Below are 19,982 nucleotides of genomic sequence, written 5' to 3'. Positions count from 1 at the left end.
TTAAGCTGCAACGCCACTTTTGAAAAATCCCCAGAAATGACATACCCAAACTGAAACAGATACAGTTCATGAACCCTTTGCACTAAAAGCACAAGTATGATCTCATTTGAAAGCTGACACCTGGTAGTTTATTGTAAATGTAGAATTAATTATTGTCATAATGAAAAAATTTTTTTTTAAATAGCTTCAAAGTTTTGTAAAGTTATTAGAAATTTATTTTTATTAAACATATTCATGAAAATAAAATTGAAGTGGGCCCTGGAGCAATCTAGAAATGCACTGCAGCTAAAGCCATATGTGTGACCATGTTATATTTAAAATCTGAAAATGATAAGTCTAAAACTCTGTATTTGGTTAAATGTTTTTCAAGATCATGTCAAATTACTTTATTTTGATTAGACTCTAAAAATGCTACTGATGTTTAGTCATCATCTAAGTCATCTATTCAGTCTATTGTCTCTATTGTTTTGTGGTGCAAACGAGCCCCATTCAGTCTCAGTCTCCCCAGTACACATTCGCACACCTCCAGCCTGGTTATGGATCTAAATATGCATATCTTTTGTCTGCATTATAGTTACTAACGACTGGCTATTCACAGGCTATTCATAGGGTTTCAATCCCTAATTTATTTTATCAAAGTTCTCACTTACATTTGAAACTGTATCAAATGCACTAAAACATTTCAGAAAAGCATTACTATTTAGAAAAAAACCCCATAAAAGAATAACTTCTAGGTGACAGGTGCACCTGAGCTAGCTAGCATGTTAGCTTAGCACACCATCAATACACGACCATTTATGAGATTAAAACTATGTTTGTGCTTGAAACTTATTTTATAACGCAAGTCGATTGTTTTAAATAATCTTCTGTGATCTAATTTGGCTTCAGATAAAAAAAAATCTGAAAGAAAATATATTATTTATAGTATGCACGATGATAAAGTCTATATCGATTAGCATTACATTATAAATATAATCTATTATTATAAAAATACCTGGCATTGCTTGAAGAACACTCAAATATCAAATATCATTTGCAATCATGTTTATTGTCTTCAAAACGTCTTTATCTGCATATTACAGCGATCTCTGTGTTAGCTTTGTGTGTAGCTGCTATCAGTGACGTCCTTGAAGGTCACATGATTATGTCTCTTCTTCATGTTCCATATATGGAGTATTTTTGTGCATATAGCGCCCTCAGGCTATAGGTATGAATTGAAAACACAGCACATCTCAGTAAGAAGCGCTCATAATGATTACATCGACGCATTTGGGTATAAATTCAATAAATATTATTCCTGTCTATAGAAATATGATGTGAATCTATGAGAATATATCAATATTTCTCCAAGTCTGCACATTTTTGAGCTAAAAGCCCTGAGGGACGTTGTTTTGTGAATCGCTGTCATGACAACAGCACGGAGTTTTTTTTTCTGAATGGACCAGCTGACGGTCATAATTCATATTAAAGGTATCAACGCATTTTTCCATTTCATAACTCCTGACACAAAATAAGACATAACTGTCACTATAAGTTTCTCAGAATACAATAGTTGTCAAATACTGAAACTTGAGTCTTATATCTTTTTAATGATGTATAGTTTGTCAAGGTAAAACATTTAATCTGATAGTAACTTTGAACTAAATAAATAAAAAAACGCTTCAGTGCGTTTGTATTCAAGGGGATTTATACATGTAATAATACATGACAGTTTACTGTACAATTGAGACCAAAACAATTCTGAGTGATTACAATAATAAAAAATATGTTCAGTGGTTTCAATATTCGTATCACAAAATTGACAAGAGTTTTCTCCGATTTCAAATTTAGATTTCAAGAATTCTTTAGATGGGTATATGTCATTTATAATTTTAAAATGAACTTCTTTCATTTTAGGGAGACTTGGAAAGGTAAGATAATTCATTCTCAATTCCTTCACCTCCTCCGGGTTAAAATCTTTGAAAATATAGTAACGTTTAATTCTATTTGGATGAAGTCTATCAATAAAAACACTTCTGATATATGTGTTGTTGCATTTATGATCTCTAATAGATAATTCACCCAGAGAAGGAGATGGGAGAGAGAATGTCACAGAATAGTGTGAAAGAATAGCCTACCCTTAACACCATGTTTTTGGGTATGGCATTTTGTGTAAAACTCTTTAGGATGACATACAAATCCATGTTTCAAACAAACATGTTTCAAACATTGTAATTGAAAACATTACCATAGCTATCCATCATGTCCAACAGGGAAAAAATATTATATTGAATCCAATTTTCATAAAATAAAGATTTTTTATGGTGTAAGATAAAGCGATTGTTCCAAATACAGGTTTTGTGTGGACTAAAATTGTGGGAAAAAGCTAACTTCCAATAAAGGAGAACTTGTTGATGGAATGCGGACAATTTAAGAGGTAACGTTAATTTGTGCAATTCAAAATCACATCTAATCAAAAATTCCAAGCCACCTACTTTCTGAAATATTGAAGAAGAAACAGTAAACCATAAGCCGTTTGTATTACAAAGAAAAGATTTTCCAAACATATATTAAATTCATTTAGCAGACATTACCTGCTCACCTTACATCTACGTCGTCAAGCTCAGTTTGAGTCTGCGCAGTACGGTCAGTGCTTCACTTTTCTCCGTTGAATCCAATGGGGTCGCTGTGTCCATTTCTTATCGCTGTTCCCGTCGTGTGTTAGCTGGGAGGAGTCTGTTTCTATGGTTATTTCAAACAAGAATATAGCCTAACTTCAAGCCATCCTGCCAACCGCTTCTGTTTAATTCTTGCTTTTAAAAGTGTGAAACATGTCTAACACAACAGTCAAACAGAGGAGACCTGCTCTGAAAGTCGCCAAGTAAGTTTATACGTTACAAACGCTCAAAGAGCAACTCAAACACTTCATTATAAATTGTAACGTTAGTTTTCTCTTTCTTCCAGGTCTTCCAAAACACTAAATGTATCATCTGGAGTATTTCGTGTGAATAAGAGCATTTCAAAAACCATTAACAATTCATTCAGCGGTAAGAGCTTCAGTTCGGGAGATGGCAGTAAAGTTCTAGACAAGAGCTCGGCCCAAACACCAAAACACACTGTTCAGGTATTGGGCATTTTATTATGATTATGCATAAATTCCCTATATATATATATATATATATATATACATTTCCTATATGAAAAAAAAAAAGAATATCTAAAGACAACTTATTCATTTTTGTACTTACTTCACCAGGTGTTTGATGAACATGGCCAGGACGTTACTCCTCGCCCATTATATAATCCAGAACCTGGGGTTTTACAACCTAAACAAGGAAAAATATTTCCTGCACATGACACGTCATCATGGACTACCATGACAGACTTTCCCTCGGTAGCCTTCCAGACCACCAACGCAAGCATTACTGGACCGTTTACAAGGTAATTGTGGAGAAATGTAAAAATATTACTTCTTTGCAGCACTTAAATCTGTACCACTAATAATTATATAATATCACTTTTGTTGTTGCTATGGTAATGAGTGATCTCTGCTGGCATGTCAGGTCTTTTTTTGGGAGCATTTCAGCATCCAGAACAAGCCAGACATTGGAATCAGCGACTGATGAAACTAAAGACTTGTTAGTGAAACAAGACTTGTCCAACAGTCTTTCAGGTTTTTGTTTTTATTTTATATTTTCATCAGCCAAGTTTCCTCTTTAACTCATGTCGTTCATTAATTATCTGATGAATTAATGTTCCAATATAACATTGTGATATTCCACTATATTTTGCTGTGCTTGCTTCATACAGATGTTCAGGCTCGTAGAGAGGAGGTCCAGGAGCAGGTCAGGGAGGAGGTATTGGACAGTATGGTGGATATTTACCTGACTGAGACAGAGACTATCTGGCTGCTAGACATTCCTTCAGTGTCCGTGTCAGAAGATTCAGAGGATGCCGAGACAGTCAAGTGAGTCACATTTATGATATTTTTTCTCAGTAATAATCAAATCCCATTTTAAGATTGAGTTAACTCAGTTGATGACATTTGACTCGTTTGAAATTTATATTTCTCATTTACGTCACATTTATTTTGACTAGCTAGACTCGCTCAGTCACTTTTTCCATGGTGCTAAACCATTTTTTCATCTTGCGTTTTGAAGGGAAAGGAACAACGCTTACACAGAACTGTGCAAAAACAGACAGGGCAACGATAAATATGTGGAGCGCTCAATGCAAACATTCAATGGTGCACCAAAGACAAAGGAGGTCCAATGTGATAGCATTGCAATGGTAGACAAAGGTATGATGTCAAGACAAAGTCCATTTATAATCTGCCCTTAAAATAAAAGGCACTTCATTGTGATTCAAATGTTTTTTTTGTTTTTTATTACACCAAACACTTTATCCAGTTGTCATGTCCACCATCTGGGACATGTATGATTCATTCAGCAATAAAGGTGATGTCAGTGGAAACACAGTGGTGTCTGATCAAGGAAATAAGGCTGATGTCCCAGACTCCTCCTCCTCCATGCGTGACCTGAACCCTAAGGGTCCTGAACAGAGCATGTCTATGGTCAGCATCAGCAGTACAGGTAATTCTTTTTTATAAATAAACATTCAGTTTTGAGTAATGATTTTTCAGCTTGTGTGTATATAATCATGCATAGATAGGATAACACATTTCATTATAGAAATTGTTAAAAATATATACATTTTCATCCTTGCTTTTAATGTAGTCAGTGGCTCAAGCGCTCAACTTGAAAAGATGGCCTGTGTGCTTCTGGTGGAGGAAGAGCCAGATCATGAGCTGATCTTGCAGTCAGACAAATTCAAGCAGGACCTAGCAGTGATGGAAAGGGTGATTCTGGCCAATATCTTCCAGCCCAAGCTTGCTGCGTACAGACAACTGCCTGTTATAGAGGGTGATGTATTTTGTATCTAAAATCGCATGTTAAATGTAACAGTAGTATTTTAATGCATTTGTTTTTAAATATCAATTTATTAACATTTGGCATTTGCTATAATATGTATACTGCTTTGTTGAACAGACCCAGACTGTGTGCGGATGGCAATGGGGTCTAAAAACTCCCTGAGTCCATTCCTTGAGCATCTTTGGGCCTTTGAGTGTGAACTCACCATGGGGCGAAATGTCAGCAGTATGACCTGGAACAAGAAAAACCCAGTACTATCCATTTTACCAACATGTTTCATCCACAAATTATTTTATTTATTTATTTATTTAAAAAATCTTGACTGAACAACATGTGTTTCCCTACAGGATCTTCTTGCCGTGGGATATGGACAGCTTGATTTCAAAGATCATAAATCTGGACTTGTGTGCTGCTGGTCTTTGAAGAACCCCATGGTATTCTGCACATTCACGCATAGTTTAGGACAAAGATGAATAGCAGATTTACCCAGACAGCAACATAGTGTCGGCCCAGATCCAGGCCACGTCTGGTACATGTGGATTCAACGCGTACCAGATGTGGGCCGGATCTAGGCCGACACTATGTTGTTGTCTGGGTAGCCAATTTAACAGTGTTTGTAAGTATTTTATTTATCAGATCTCTCAAGAGCTGTTTATTAAAATGTTGTGTTCACATACAGTGCCCCCCCCCCATCCAAAAAAGAAATTTTGGACACTTTGGGACACTGAAGCCACACTTAAAGGAGAACTCCGGTGAATTTTTAAGTTAATCTTGATCGTTTTACCTTTGTGAGTACCGTCTATAGAAAAAAAAACGCGCCTTGCAGCGCGGAGCTGTTACAGTTAATGCCCAGAGCTCCCATTCAGCTAAAACGGCAGTTATGGGGGCATAAACCTAAAGAGTGTCTTTGTGCCTCTTAACAGACACAAAATGCAATTAAAATGTCTGTCCAACATGAACAGGGCCCTTACATGACAACAAGATGCGTTTAGCAACTTAGCCATTGTTTAAACTCACCTAAATAGTGTTTTAGACAGCTTTAGCTGAATGAGAGCTCTGGGCATTAACTGTAACAGCTCCGCGTTGCAAGCACCAATCCGGTTCGGTTTTTTTTCTATAGACAGTACTCACAAAGGTAAAACGATCAAGATTAACTTAAAAATTCACCGGAGTTCTCCTTTAAGTCACACTGAATGTGTACTTTTACATTACATATTAAATCAAGTAACGAATTATACTACACAAACTTCTTTAAAAATGTTTTGATTGTAAAGTGTGCTTGTGATATTTCTTTACAATAAATGACACTAATATTTTGTTATCTAATGCAAAGACATTTTTAGTGTGGCTTTAGAGCCCAACAACTTCGTTTATAGCCACTGTGTATTCTTTCCTGTATTTGTATTCCTTAGCATGTCATATTATCTTGAGTTTTTGTGAACATTCTTTAAATATGTTTGTTTATTTGTTTCAGTGGCCTGATCGAATCTTTCATTGTGAGAGTGGAGTCACTGCACTGGATTTCTCAGCTTGTAATGCCAATCAGCTGGCAGTAGGCATGTATGATGGCACCATTGCCATTTATGACGTCCAGGCCAAAGAACAAACGCCCATCATTGACAGCAGGTGGGGCTGTGAGCATTTCTTCTCTTGAGCAGCTACATGCAGGAAGTTACAGATTGTAACATACACTGAAAATAGGTTTCTCAATATCAGTAGTTTGCAACTCAAATTCCTAAATTATATGTTTATAGTTAGAATAGCGAAATAAATAGACTATCAGTGTTTAATAGAGGAGAAAACACTTTTGTTGATGACGTCAAAGGCATACATCCAATCAAACTCAGTAATTTGGCTGGTAATTAATCTAAAATCTAGTCAAAGTGGAGAATCACTGATCTACTGTATATAACCTAAAAGTCATAGTGCCTATACGGAGAGTACACATATCAAAAATGTATTTTTGATTAGACTAATAGTTACAGTTTTTTTTAAGGTGACATAGTTACATTGTACTTACTCAAAAAAGTACTGAGTAATATAATTAACTACATGTACTTACTATAGAGTTAGGGTTAGGGTTAGTTTCTTGTAATTATGCATAATTTACTGTTTTTACTATAGTAAGTACATGTAGTAATGCACTTCACCTTAAAATAAACTGTTACCAGATTAATTATTGTGGAGATATTACAAAGATCAGATCTAACCTAAGTTTTTTTTAGTGTTTATAATGCTGTGTTGAATCATATTTGAATGAGTTGACAGGATTGTGTACACAAGCATGTTCTTATATTAGATTGACTTTACTCCTGTGTCATCTCGCCACAGTGACTGCGCCAACATGCACATGTGTCCGGTGTGGCAGCTCAGATGGATTGACCATGAGAGCGGTCTGGCTGGAGAGGATAAAGGGGAAATACTCATATCTGTGTCAGCTGATGGAAGAATCTGCAAATGGGTGCACGACAAATGCCTGAAATGCATTGGTATGTGGGACAGATGTGATACACTTATGTGTAGAGCCACAGACCAAAGATATAAACTAGGGTTACAACACTGGCCTCAAAAAGCATTTGCACACTTGAAGGGATAGTATAAAAAATTATAATCTTATAACTCACCTTGTTGTTCCAAATCTATGTGACTTTCTTTATTCTGTCATATGCAAAACAAGATATTTTGAAAAATGTTTTTCTTTTCTTTTGTAAATACAAAGAAATTCAAAGTCATATATTTTTTGTATTAAGGTGGTGTCACATTTCCCATTGCTTGGTGAAATTATGCAGGTGAAATCCATTCCATGCTTTGGGTGCTCGAGCCCCTGCCCTATTTCAAAATTAATCAAAATTGACCTTCTCAAACAAATATCAATGATAATATTGTGGTCAATAAAACAAAATGCATTTGATTATAATTAACATGACAATGTGTACAAAACTAAAGTAGCTTAAATTCACGTTTATTTTTACGTTTCTGTCAGTCTGAGGTGTTGTTGCTATGGGTCAAGTTGCGTCAAGTTGTGTGTGTCTTGCTTCGGTCTTAACTGACAGGGTCAGTCTCGTTTCCAAGGGTCTAAAACTCCGGAGTAATGTGTGTGGACGGCAGGCATAACCGTAGCAAAAGTTATGCGTTTTAAAATGAAAATGCAGTAGTGTAAACGTAGGTATCCCACAGTCCCGGGGGAATGTTGTCCCTGGACAGTCTGTCTGGGCCGTCGTTCAGGTGGCCCGGCACATGCGTGGCTCTCAGGGAGCGTAGCGAGTGCTGAGCCCACACGAGGAGGCGTTCCGTTTGATCGCAGAGATTACTGGATCTGACACCGCCCTGGCGGTTCACGTAGGACACCACAAACATGTTGTCTGAACGGACTAGAACGTGGTGACCCCGTATGTATGGAAGAAAGCGCTGCAGCGCGTTCTCGACCGCTATCATCTCCAGACAGTTTATATGAAGGCTTTTCTCTCGGTCTGACCACAGGCCAAAGACCGGTCTGCCCTCGAAGAGAGCGCACCAACCTAAGTTGGAGGCGTCCATCGAGATGACCTTTCGGTACGAGACAGCTCCCATCGTCACTCCTCGCTGGTACCAGTCGGCCGCTAACCAGGGCTCCAGGGCTGAAAACGCAGCTCTGAGTCACTCTGATTCGTCTGCCGCCGGAAGCCCAAGCTTGGTGAGGCACTCAAGCGTTCAGCCAGTGCTGCAGCGGGCGCATACGCAATAAGCCCAGCTGAAGCACTGCTGCCGCTGACGCCATACAACCCAGCATTCTCTGAAATGTTTTCAGAGGAGCGGTGCTGCCCTTCTGGAAAGACGCGGCCAGGTATCGAACACGGCGCGTGCGCTGTGTCGACAAACGGGCCGTCATAGCCACAGAGTCCAGTTCTATTCCTAGAAAAGAAACTGACTGACTGGACAGTAATGAGCCCTTGGTCCAGTTGACCGTAAGACCCAGGCTTTCCAGATGGCTGAGAAGCACTGTCCTGTGAGATATAAGTTCTATATCTGACTGTGCCAAAATCAGCCAATCGTCCAGATAGTTCAAAATTCGCATACCCCGATATCTCAGGGGAGCGAGAGCCGCGTCCATGCACTTCCTGAATGTACGGGGTGCTAAAGACAGGCCGAACGGAAGGACGGTGAATGGCCTCAAGAATCTCAAGAATGGCCTGTGACGGGGTACTATCCGAATCTGAAAGTACGCGTCTTTCAGATCGAGAGAAATAAACCAGTCCCTCGGACGAATTTGCGCGAGTATCTGTCTGGTTGTGAGCACTTTGAACGGTCTTCTCATGAGAGCTTTGTTAAAATATCTCAGGTCTAAGATAGGTCTTAGAGCTCTGTCCTTCTTGGGTACGAGGAAGTAACGGCTGTAAAAACCTGACTCGCTCAGAGAAGGAGGTACCGGTTCTGTGGCCCCTTTGCACAGTAGTTTCGTTATTTCTGCACGAAGTAGGTGTGCTACTTCCGTATTCACTGTCGTCTCGGTCCGTGCTTGAAAGCGCGGGGGACGGCGAGCGAACTGCAGCGAATAGCCCTGTTTTACTGTGCTCAGCACCCATTCTGACACACCTGAAATAGCTTCCCATGCTTCTGCATGTACAGCTAAGGGCAGAATGGCCTCCGGGTTTTGATTGCCGCACTTCGTGGGCTCGATAACCTGACTCAGAGGTACGAGCGCGGAGCGCGCGCTCTCGGTGCTTGGATACAGGAGCTCACTGACAGCGATGGCTGGTTGTTTTACACACGATGTCCCGGTTGCTTTGGACTGGGAACATTTTGTGGGAAAACCGGGACACGCGAGCAGCGCCGGGGGTAAAGTGTTTGTCAGTAAGTGTGAGCACTCATGAGCGGGCACAGAACTTACATTTATAACCTGACCGGTGAGAGGTAACTTTGGCCGTGTGATAGAGCGGGCAGTGAGTAGGTGTGGGAACGGGTTCGTGGGCACATTTCCTACTTTTAATACTCGAGCGGCATTTGCCAGCTTTATGAGAGTGGGCTCTGTGAGAGACACGGGGGTTAACGTGCTTGTGTGTAGGGGTGAACACTGAGACGTGGGCACATTTTCTACACTTAAAACACTAACGGCGTGAGCCGGATAACCAGGCATTACACTCTTTTTGAGATTTCTCTGGGTCGTCGTGAAAACGGCGGTTGCGTGCAGGCGAGCGGGTAGTATTACCGGCTCGTTGGCTGCCAAATACACTTTTGCAGTAGCCTGTCCTAAGGGGACTGACAAAGCGGATGTGTTGTGTTTATCAGTAAGCGTGGGAGCTCACGGGCGGACACAAGACTTACAACATAGCCGGTGTGTGTCGGCTTTATAGGTTTTGTCCCCTGGGATAAGTGTAGCAGAGTTACAGTGAGTAGGTGTGGGCACTGTTATGTGAGCACATTTCCTACATTCAACACTCGAGTGGCTTATACCAGCTCTAGAGTGGGCTCTGTATGAGTGAATGACACAGGTGAACACTGGGAAGCGGGCACATTTTCTACACTCAAGACACCATCGGCGTGAGCCGGATAACCAGAATTGTACTCTTATGAGATTTCTCTGGGTTGCCGTAGAAACGGTGTTTGGGTGCAGGCGAGGGGTTTTTACAACGTGCTCGTTGGCTGCAAAATACACATCTGCAGTCGCCTTCTTAAGGGGACTGACAGAGCGAAATGCTTTGAAGGCTCATATGTTTAGACGCTCATAAATACTCGAGCACCATCCTGAGAGCGGGAGGGTGCGAGCAGGGCCGGCTCTGTAAATCTGGGGGCCCTAAGCAGGATAATTTTGGGGCCCTGCCTTGCAGTGAATAATCAACGCTATCTCACGACCAATTCGTACGAATTCGTACAATGATAAAAAGTTGGCTAATTCGTACGACCTCAATTTGTACGATTTGTCTAAACCCACGTGATGGGTAGGTTTAGGGGCGGGGTCAGGGGTAGGTCATTCGTATGAATTCATACGAATTGGCCAAGTCGTAAAATATGTACGATTTTGCAAAAAATACGAATTACGTTATAACGTAATTCGTACGAGTCAGTTCGTATGAATTCGTACGAATAAGCCACCTCGTAGAATTTGTACGTTTTCCCGTGAGTATTGCCACCGCAAACCAGCAACTGTATAAAATCTAACCCTTACACAAATTCTGAGATAATTAAGTCATTAATTCAGAAAAACAGAACAAATATTTTTATTTCAAGAAAACATTATCTCATAATTTTGAGATAATTAAGTCATTAATTCCGAAAAACAGAGCAAAAACTTTTTTTCATGAAAAATTATCTCGTAATTCTGAGATAATTAACTCATTAATTCAGAAAAACAGAGAAACATTTTTTTTTTTCTCAAGTGAATGCAATACGCTTCCGTAATAAAAGAGATTAAAAATTCTGCAAAAGATTCTAGTTTGAGTTGGTATTTATTTTTAATATATTCCAACTACAAAAACACTACTTCAGCGAACAAGCATTAGCCAAATGTGTATATAAAATGTTTAGTTATAAAATAAATACATAAATCTAATAAAAACTCTAGGTAACACTTTTTACATTTTACAGAGGCATTGTTGCACATTACATGTAGTTCATACAAAAATAATTCTACAATTAAAACTGCTTAAAATGTGGATTTCGTTGGAGTATAGTGCCTCTACTATGGGATAATGTCCACTTTAACGCACCCTCTGGTTGCAGAGAAACAGCGCCGCGAATTGTGCAGAAAATGCAATTAGGCCGCTCTTTGTGCATCGTGTAATGTGCCAAGTTCAAAAATTCATACAAAAAGAATTCTACAGTAAAAACTGCTTAAAATTTGGATTTCGTTAGAGAAGCAGCTCTACTATAATGGGATAATGTCCAATTTAACGCACCCTCCGAGGCTGCCGTGAAATAGCACCGCGAATTGGGCTGAAGGTGCAATAAGCGGTTATTTGTGCATTGTGTAATGTGCCAAGTTCAAAAATTCATACAAAAATAATTCTACAGTAAAAACTTCTTAAAATTTGGATTTCGTTAGCAATGGCGATTCTAGGGGGTGGCCTGGGGTGGCCGGGGCCACCCCTGAAAGCTCATTGGCCACCCCTGTGGCCACCCCAGATCTGGGGTGCGTTTCCCGAAAGCATCGTTGGCCAACTATGGTCGCAAGTTCATCGCAATGTCCATTGAACTCTATTAGCAACGAGGGAACTTGCGACCATAGTTGGCTAACGATGCTTTCGGGAAACGCACCCCTGATAGGTAGGTCAAGTTCGTCAACACAAGAAACGAGAAATGTTGTCAATCAGTGATGACAGCTGATCAACTGATTTAGGGCCAGTTTCACATTTTTAACTAACACAGTAACGGTCGTACTGAGACTGTGAGAGCTGATTTCTGCTCAGTGGACGTTTGGCCATGCAGGTCAGATGACCCATGAGATAAGAGCACGCGCGCTGCACGGTGCACCTGCTGCTGCTGGTCCGTGAAACAAGAGGACGGTCACACAGTTGCAACAATACAACAACGATAAAAACGCTGGAATCAGTCGATTGAGAGGTATGGTCGGGACCCAACGCAACAGAGTGCGACACGGGAATATAGATCTGATGGCCGAGTGCGGGCGCGGGCGGTAATGCACTCGTGTGTCGACTCGCGGGAGTCGGGACTCCCGCAAAATAGAATTATCTATAAATTGAACAAATAAAAACGAATAAATTGTCATTCATCTGTTGCACAAAAGCAACAAGAACAACTAAAACAAAATAGAAACGATTTACAGGCCAGAGTCTCTATTTATAACATGTTTGCAGCGTTGAACAATGTAACCAATCACAGACATATGTGTTGATTTCTTGAACGCAATGGCCAATCAGATGCATTTAAGATAGAATCCCCTCACCACTCAAAATTGACTTTTTGTTCAGTGCTGAATTCTGCATACTGGCAAATCATCTATTATATCAAACAAAGTGTAGATAATATGAAAGATTAATTATGCAGCCAGTTTCATTGATAATAACAGAGATTTGTGAGATGGCGATGAACTGAGATGTCATTAGGAATTATTAAGTGAGAAATCCGTCCCGCACAGATCTCTAATGTAGACTTTAAAAACAAACCACTAACATTATATTTACATTAACAGTAGCCTAGGCTGCAATCTAGTGTATGTAAACCTTTTTGCAGATAAACACAAATGCATTTTCGGACAAGTTAATGGCCAAGTTAATTGAGTAAATCATATCCCCCACTATGGCAATTAATAACAGACTATAGTTAACACATTTCCTAAATAGGCCTGTGACTGTATCTTACATTTTATGAAATAGTACCATTATTTAAAAATAAAGTTTGCACTTTGTTACTATTATTAAAATCCTTTATTGTTCATAAGAGTTTAAAGGTTTACATAACATTACTTTATAGTATATATGGCCACCCCACTCTAGTTTTGTGTCCCATCTTGGCCACCCCAGTAAAAATGTCCTGGATACGCCACTGTTCGTTAGAGTAGTAGCTCTACTATAATGGTATTTTTTTTCTCCTTTTTTCTGCACCCGATTTCATTTTTGCGGTCAAATTTCCAAGTCCAGGGAAGACAACGATTTTACACGGTTGGTTGACTGTTAAACCGCAGCGACACCGGCGAGTACCATCTGTAGTTAGGGGGCCCCCTAGTGGCGGCGGGGCCCTAAGCAGCCGCTTAGTTCGCTTATAGGGAGAGCCGGCTCTGGGTGCGAGAGGCGGGTTCGCTTCCTGTATGTAGAAAGCTGGCCGCGAGCTCGGAGAAGCAAACAGCATGATTTTTATCTGCCGCCAGAGCCAGGATTCGAACACGGGTCTCTGGCACGAAAGCCTAAGATTTCGCCACTGAGCCACAGGGGGAAAACACATAAGCTTTCGGTTAGCGCGAGCATATAAGAGAGCGTCATCATGTTCTGTGTCTGCGTTTGTTTGCTGGCGTGTATGTATTATAACAGGCTCGTTTACTGCAATATTGATATTTCCAGTCGCCTGAACTTAAGAGGGGACTGAGAAATGTGTGAGAAATGGAGGTTGGTCCGGCCTCGGCGGGACTAACACTCTCTTTCCTCCTTTCGCCGGTGAGTGACGCACGCGAACGGAGCGCGAGGGCGGGGTAGCTTTCTTGTAACGTAAAGAAAGCTAGTCCCGTGACTGTCCGCTTCTGACATCCCTTGTGAACGGCACAGTTTGTGCGGCACAAGCAAAGGGAGAGAGAGCGGGAAGAGGGGTGAGTAGCCAGAGAGCGTCATCATGTTTTGCGTCGGTGTTTGTTTGCAGGCGTGCATGTAATATAACAGGCTCGTTTACTGCAATATTGATATTTCCAGCGACGCGCGAGGGCGGGGTAGCTTTCTTGTAACGTAAAGAAAGCTAGCCCCGCGACCGTCCGCTTCTGACATCCCTTGTGAACGGCGCAGTTTGCGCGGCACAAGCAAAGGGAGAGAAAGCGGGAAGAGAGTGAGGCGCGAGGGCGGAGTAGCTTTCTTGTAACGTAAAGAAAGCTAGCTTCTGACATTCCTTGTGAACGGCGCAGTTTGCGCGGCTCGAACAGAGGGAGAGAGAGCGGGAAGAGTGCGAGGCATTTAAAACAACGCCTCGGAGGAAATTTCTCTTTTAGAAGAAGAGAGTGTGTGTCACAGCGGCGAACACACACAGCAGAAGGAGGATATGACGCCGGATAGCGTAGCAGGCACGGATGGCTGAAGGCGGCGAAGAATCGTCCGGCTTCCTCAGGCGCTGTCCTCTGCTTGCACTGTCGCTTGTTTCGACGGCGGCGGCTTCTCTCAAAGATCCAGCGATGCGGAAAGCTTCGCTGAAGAGATGAAAATCAGGGTAGCAGCCCCCGAGCCCTTCCTTATATACGCTAAAGCCACGCCCATTCTGGCGGGCTTTTTTTTTGGCATTTGATGAAACTATCATAGTTTGTTAAATGAAGCCAGGCCTACAGGCCTATTAAGTGTAGGCTGACAACAACACGTGAAATGGTGACTTTATTATTACATTTTTTTTGATAATTTTGCAGCAATAGTATAATAGTACAGTAGCCTCCTACTAGTAAAAAATTTGCACACACATTACTTTTTTTTTTTTTTTTTTTTAAGTCCCTTATGCGCATCAAGCCTGCATTTATTTAAAATAATGGTTTTCTATTTTAATATACTTTTTAATATCATTTATTTATGTGATGTAGAATAAAAATAAATCATTAAAAAGTATATTAAAATAGAAAACCATTATTTTAAATTGTAATAATTTTTTTCTGTATTCAAATAAATGCAGGCTTGATGCGCATAAGTATCTGCCCCTGCACCTGAGGAACTCTCTGCAAGTTCCTGTATGAGAATATAGCACAATACTGATGAGTTGAGCTGGTTTTAGTAGAAATAGATGCATTTTTGTATGTTTAAGCCATGTGTTGAATTATTTATATTTTGTCTTGACTTAGACCTGATGAAACTAAAGACGCCTAACATGGCAACAAACCGCCAGCAATGGAACTCAACAATCTCACCATTGTCACCGGGGCTGTGTTTTGATTTCCATTCTAATGTGAGGCCTACAGTATTACATCTCTTATATATTCACATAATTATAATATCAAAAAGCTGCTAAAGAGACTTGTTATAAGCTTTAATGCCGTTATCTTACAGGATTCAAATATCTACCTTGCTGGAACAGACGATGGTTATATTCACAAATGCTCTTATTCATATGATGAAGAATTCTTGGAAACTTACAAAGCCCACAAAGTATGTAGAAATGTTTGTCTAATTTTGAAAGTGTCGTATGGTTGCAATATGGAGTCCTTTTTCATGCACCTTTAAACATTTACACGTTCTTTTCTTTCTCTTCTATTCTCTTTGCTCCTTTCCTCAGGGTCCCGTCTATAAGGTGACATGGTCGCCGTTCTGTCCAGACGTTTTCCTGAGTTGTTCCTCAGATTGGACTATTCAACTGTGGAGGCAAGACCTCCAGAAACCCGTGCTTTGTTTCACCTCTGGACAGAAGGCTGTGTACGATATCATGTGGTCCCCACACTGTGCTACCGTCTTTGGAGCTGTCAGTGAGGGCAAGGTGGAGATCTGGGACCTGAGAATCAGCAGGTAAGATCTTGTGTTCTGTTCATTTATAATATTCGATAATAACAATTATAATGTTTTTTCATCTTATTTTAACTTCAAATTTTAGTGCTCAGTTTTTTCTGTCCAGTAGTTTACAGTGCACTCCTTCTTTTTTTTTTTACACAGTCTGGACCCGACAATTGTGAGCGTGACCTGTCCAAGAGTGAACCCGACAGCTCTTCTGTTCACCTCTGAGACAGACTGTGTTCTGGTGGGGGATAGTGAAGGGAAGGTCACCGTGTACAAGCTGAAGAACCTCACAGATGGAGGTAGCACACAGGTTAGGCCTTATCTGTTCATGTCCATGTGGCGTACAGAACTCAATTAAGTAATCATTCAGTCCAATGCCCAGATCATTTATGTCTCTTGTGTTTCTGCAGGTGGAGACGTTGGAGGATGTAATTCAGTCCACACTGTCCAGTCAACACTGAGGAGCATTAGGAAAGACTGGTACAGGCTCATACGTAGATAGATATTACACAGCAAAAGTTCAGTGACATTTTTATTTGTGCATGGTAGAAAGCAAATACTGATACTGACATAATGACATACAATAAATGTGGAAAATTTAACTACATGATTCAGGGAGCAGGCTACACAGTGAACTCAGAGAAAACGCTACTTAAGCTCCGCTGCTTTCTTCGACCCTCTCTGTCTCTGGTCCTGGGCTGTGCTCACTCAGTGTGTGTGTGTGTGTGTGAGAGGGGGAGTGGCCAGCTGTGCTCACTCAGTGTCAGTGTGAGAGGGGGAGTGGCCAGCGGCTAGTGCGGCAAAAGCCAGTGTGTGCTTCTTTTACCGACATATATTTAACAATATCTTTTGCATTTCTAATCCAAACAACGTCAAACTTGGCACTGCACTTACTCATGCCCGTAGCAAGACACCTGTCAAGTTTGAAATCCATCGGACTAACAGTTCGAGAGATATGCGAATATCACACACACACACACACACACACACACACACACACACACACACACACACACACACACACACACACACACACACACACACACACACACACACACACACTGAAAGCCGTTCCCATAATTTATAGAAAGATATAATATACAGAAGTAAACTGCGTAGGTCAGTGGTTCCCAACCTTTTTTTGTCTGAGACCCTCTTTTTCCCAAGAAAATATTTTAGGGCCCCCCTTCACATTTAATGATATTTTCGCTCTTGTAAGCTTGCAGCAAGGATGACAAAATATGTTGTTTTCAAACAAAAGGTATGTTTACTATAAACAGATGTTTATGCACAAATAATAGCCTACAATATTGAAAATACAATAACAAAAACATTAGTAGGCCCTTTGTAATTTAAAAATGTAAGCCTAGGAGTAGCCTATAAATTTGCCCTATTTTAAATGCAATAACAAAAATATCAGTATTCACACTTGTGTGTAGGTAAAAAATGAATGAATATAGGCTATTACTAAATGACTTCTGTCTGGGGCCTCAATGTTATTGTGAGGCTTTATTTTTTAGGCTTTTGGCGCTATAGCGAGAGATAATAAACTTGCGTTTATTAACAGAATAATGCGTCTTTCGGAAGAACATTGTAGCCGGAACTACTTCTCTCTCTGTGCGCTTATGACGAGTCATGCAGGTACTGGGCTACTCCGCAGCGGCAGCGATCCGAACCAGGGTAAAATAGTCCCAATGTAATCACTTATTATAGGTGTACCATAGTGATTCAGGATAAGACAAAAACACGGTTTGGAAAATGGATTCATGATTAACTCGCTCATTATATAAATTTTGAACAGAAAAAAGTTAAGGATTTTTATTTAATGCAAATTGCTCAAAACTTTTCAATATATGATGCGACCCCCCAAAGAGCTCGCTGAGGCCCCCTTGTGGGCCGCGACCCCCCTGTTGGGAACCGATGGCGTAGGTGACTTACAGATTCAGTTAACATCCACAAATGAATAAGCGCGACGATTCAGGGAGCAGGCTACACAGTGAACTCGACGATTCAGGGAGCAGGCTACACAGTGAACTCGACGATTCAGGGAGCAGGCTACACAGTGAACTCGACGATTCAGGGAGCAGGCTACACAGTGAACTCGACGATTCAGGGAGCAGGCTACACAGTGAACTCGACGATTCAGGGAGCAGGCTACACAGTGAACTCGACGATTCAGGGAGCAGGCTACACAGTGAACTCGACGATTCAGGGAGCAGGCTACACAGTGAACTCCGAAAAAACGCTACGCTTGAGCAAACAGTTTGTGAATAGGTTACTACAAATGATGGCTTTGAATAAAATATAATATTCAGAAGTAATAAGTGTAGCTGACAGAGTGTTTATTTCAGAATGTTTATTTTTAAACCACAACCTTCTTTGGGCTTCTTTGACCGATACAACCCTCTAATGCCAGAATGTTTATTTTTAAACCACAACCTTCCAAGTGCTTCTTTTACTGATATATTTTACGATATCTTTTGCATTTCTAATCCAAACAACGTCAAACTTGGCACTGCACTTACTCGTGCCCGTAGCGAGACACCTGTCAAGTTTGAAATCCATCGGACTAACGTGCAAAATCATTTTTTGTGTGTGTTTTTAGTAATTGTTGGTTTGGTGTGTTTGAGTGCTCATTGTTACAATTACACAGCAAAAGTTCAGTGACATTTTTATTTGTGCGTTTTATTTGGTTTGAGAGATACAGACACACTGACTGACAGACAGACAGACAGACAGACGTTTCTGTAATTTATAGATAGGTATCCTCTGGCAGACTGAGCGACTCCATTTTACATAACAATGGGATTACAGCACACATGCCTTATTGTGCATCCTTGTAGGAATATATTCCTCCAAAAAGTCACGTTTTAAGGTCAACTTTAGTATAGTGAATTTAATTTTAATTTTGATTAGATGAAAATGTCTTTTATGTATTTTTTAAGCCTTTGGTTGTTATATGTTAACCTATGTTAACAACGCAGGTACTATAACAACATTGCTTCTGAAGCTATTAAGAAAATACAATATATTTTGTATACAAAAATTTTGTGTGGGAAATACAGACAGAATGTAAGTGTTTGTTCTGTGCGAATGGACAGTTTTATTACCACTTGCCCGCCACACATTACAGCTTATCGACGACATGAGTACAACATCACACTTTTACAAATGACTGTCATTACTGAACTGTTGTTCTCTCTTACATCTGGCCCTTTTGGTACAAATCAAACAATTTAGCAATAAAGATGCAACTCAGCTTATATAAGAGAGCTTTTAAGAATAACAGCTGTGACATTATGACAGGAAATGGATATTTACTAATGTATATGGGACTTTTTATCCATATGGCATATGGTCATTTGTACATTTAAAAAAACTTTCCCACATGAATTTTTTGTGTTGATCCTTGAGGTAATGTCTATAAATATTGTTTTGATTATTATATTATATTATATATTTATTTCACTGCCTCTTTTAGTGATATTTTCAATTTAATAAAGAAAAAATGGAAGAAATTACTAAAACTATGTGACATTTACTATGCTTTCTTAATTGCATTAAAATGTATTTAACAGACATTTGATATAATATAATTACTTGCCTTGCCTAATCAGCTTAATGTGCCATAAAAATGTAGACGTCTATTAATGATACTAAACTGTTTATTAATTAGTCCAGGAAGCATAGTAAATGTATTTTTTTCCCTCTCTTATTTTGCATTATTAAATTCAAAGTTACCAAAGTTATTACATTCAAGAGTCAGTGAAGCAAATATCTTATCATTTTATCATATCATATCATATCACATCAAATATAATGTAATATAATAAATATATTAACTTGATTTTTCCCACTAACTTTTGTCATTTTCTTAGTAGACATACTGTTATTCATCTCATGGGGAACATCAGCCATAAAACCATAATTGTTCCGATTATAGCCATATTGCTCATTTGCACTCCTTTTTCCTCAT

General features: G+C 40.0%; 1 protein-coding gene across 1 annotated transcript; it reads left to right on the top strand.

Annotated features, from left to right (window-relative positions):
- The first annotated feature begins 2,707 nt into the window (after positions 1 to 2,707).
- Positions 2,708 to 19,866, top strand: LOC309473833 (dynein axonemal intermediate chain 4-like). Its single transcript, XM_082136030.1, has 17 exons — positions 2,708 to 2,860; positions 2,944 to 3,103; positions 3,236 to 3,420; positions 3,543 to 3,652; positions 3,790 to 3,946; positions 4,140 to 4,279; positions 4,389 to 4,571; positions 4,716 to 4,901; positions 5,028 to 5,161; positions 5,258 to 5,344; positions 6,385 to 6,536; positions 7,242 to 7,399; positions 15,361 to 15,464; positions 15,566 to 15,664; positions 15,792 to 16,018; positions 16,163 to 16,316; positions 16,417 to 19,866. Exons 1-17 carry the CDS (start codon positions 2,811 to 2,813, stop codon positions 16,465 to 16,467), a joined length of 2,337 nt encoding a protein of 778 aa, XP_081992156.1. The 5' UTR covers positions 2,708 to 2,810; the 3' UTR covers positions 16,468 to 19,866.
- The last annotated feature ends 116 nt before the right edge of the window (positions 19,867 to 19,982 follow it).

The sequence above is a fragment of the Leuciscus leuciscus genome (assembly GCF_965113295.1).
Source record: "Leuciscus leuciscus genome assembly, chromosome: 14".
NCBI classification, from domain to species: domain Eukaryota; kingdom Metazoa; phylum Chordata; class Actinopteri; order Cypriniformes; family Leuciscidae; genus Leuciscus; species Leuciscus leuciscus.
Note: the sequence above shows the minus strand (reverse complement) of the source record. Positions and strands in the feature narration are given on the sequence as shown.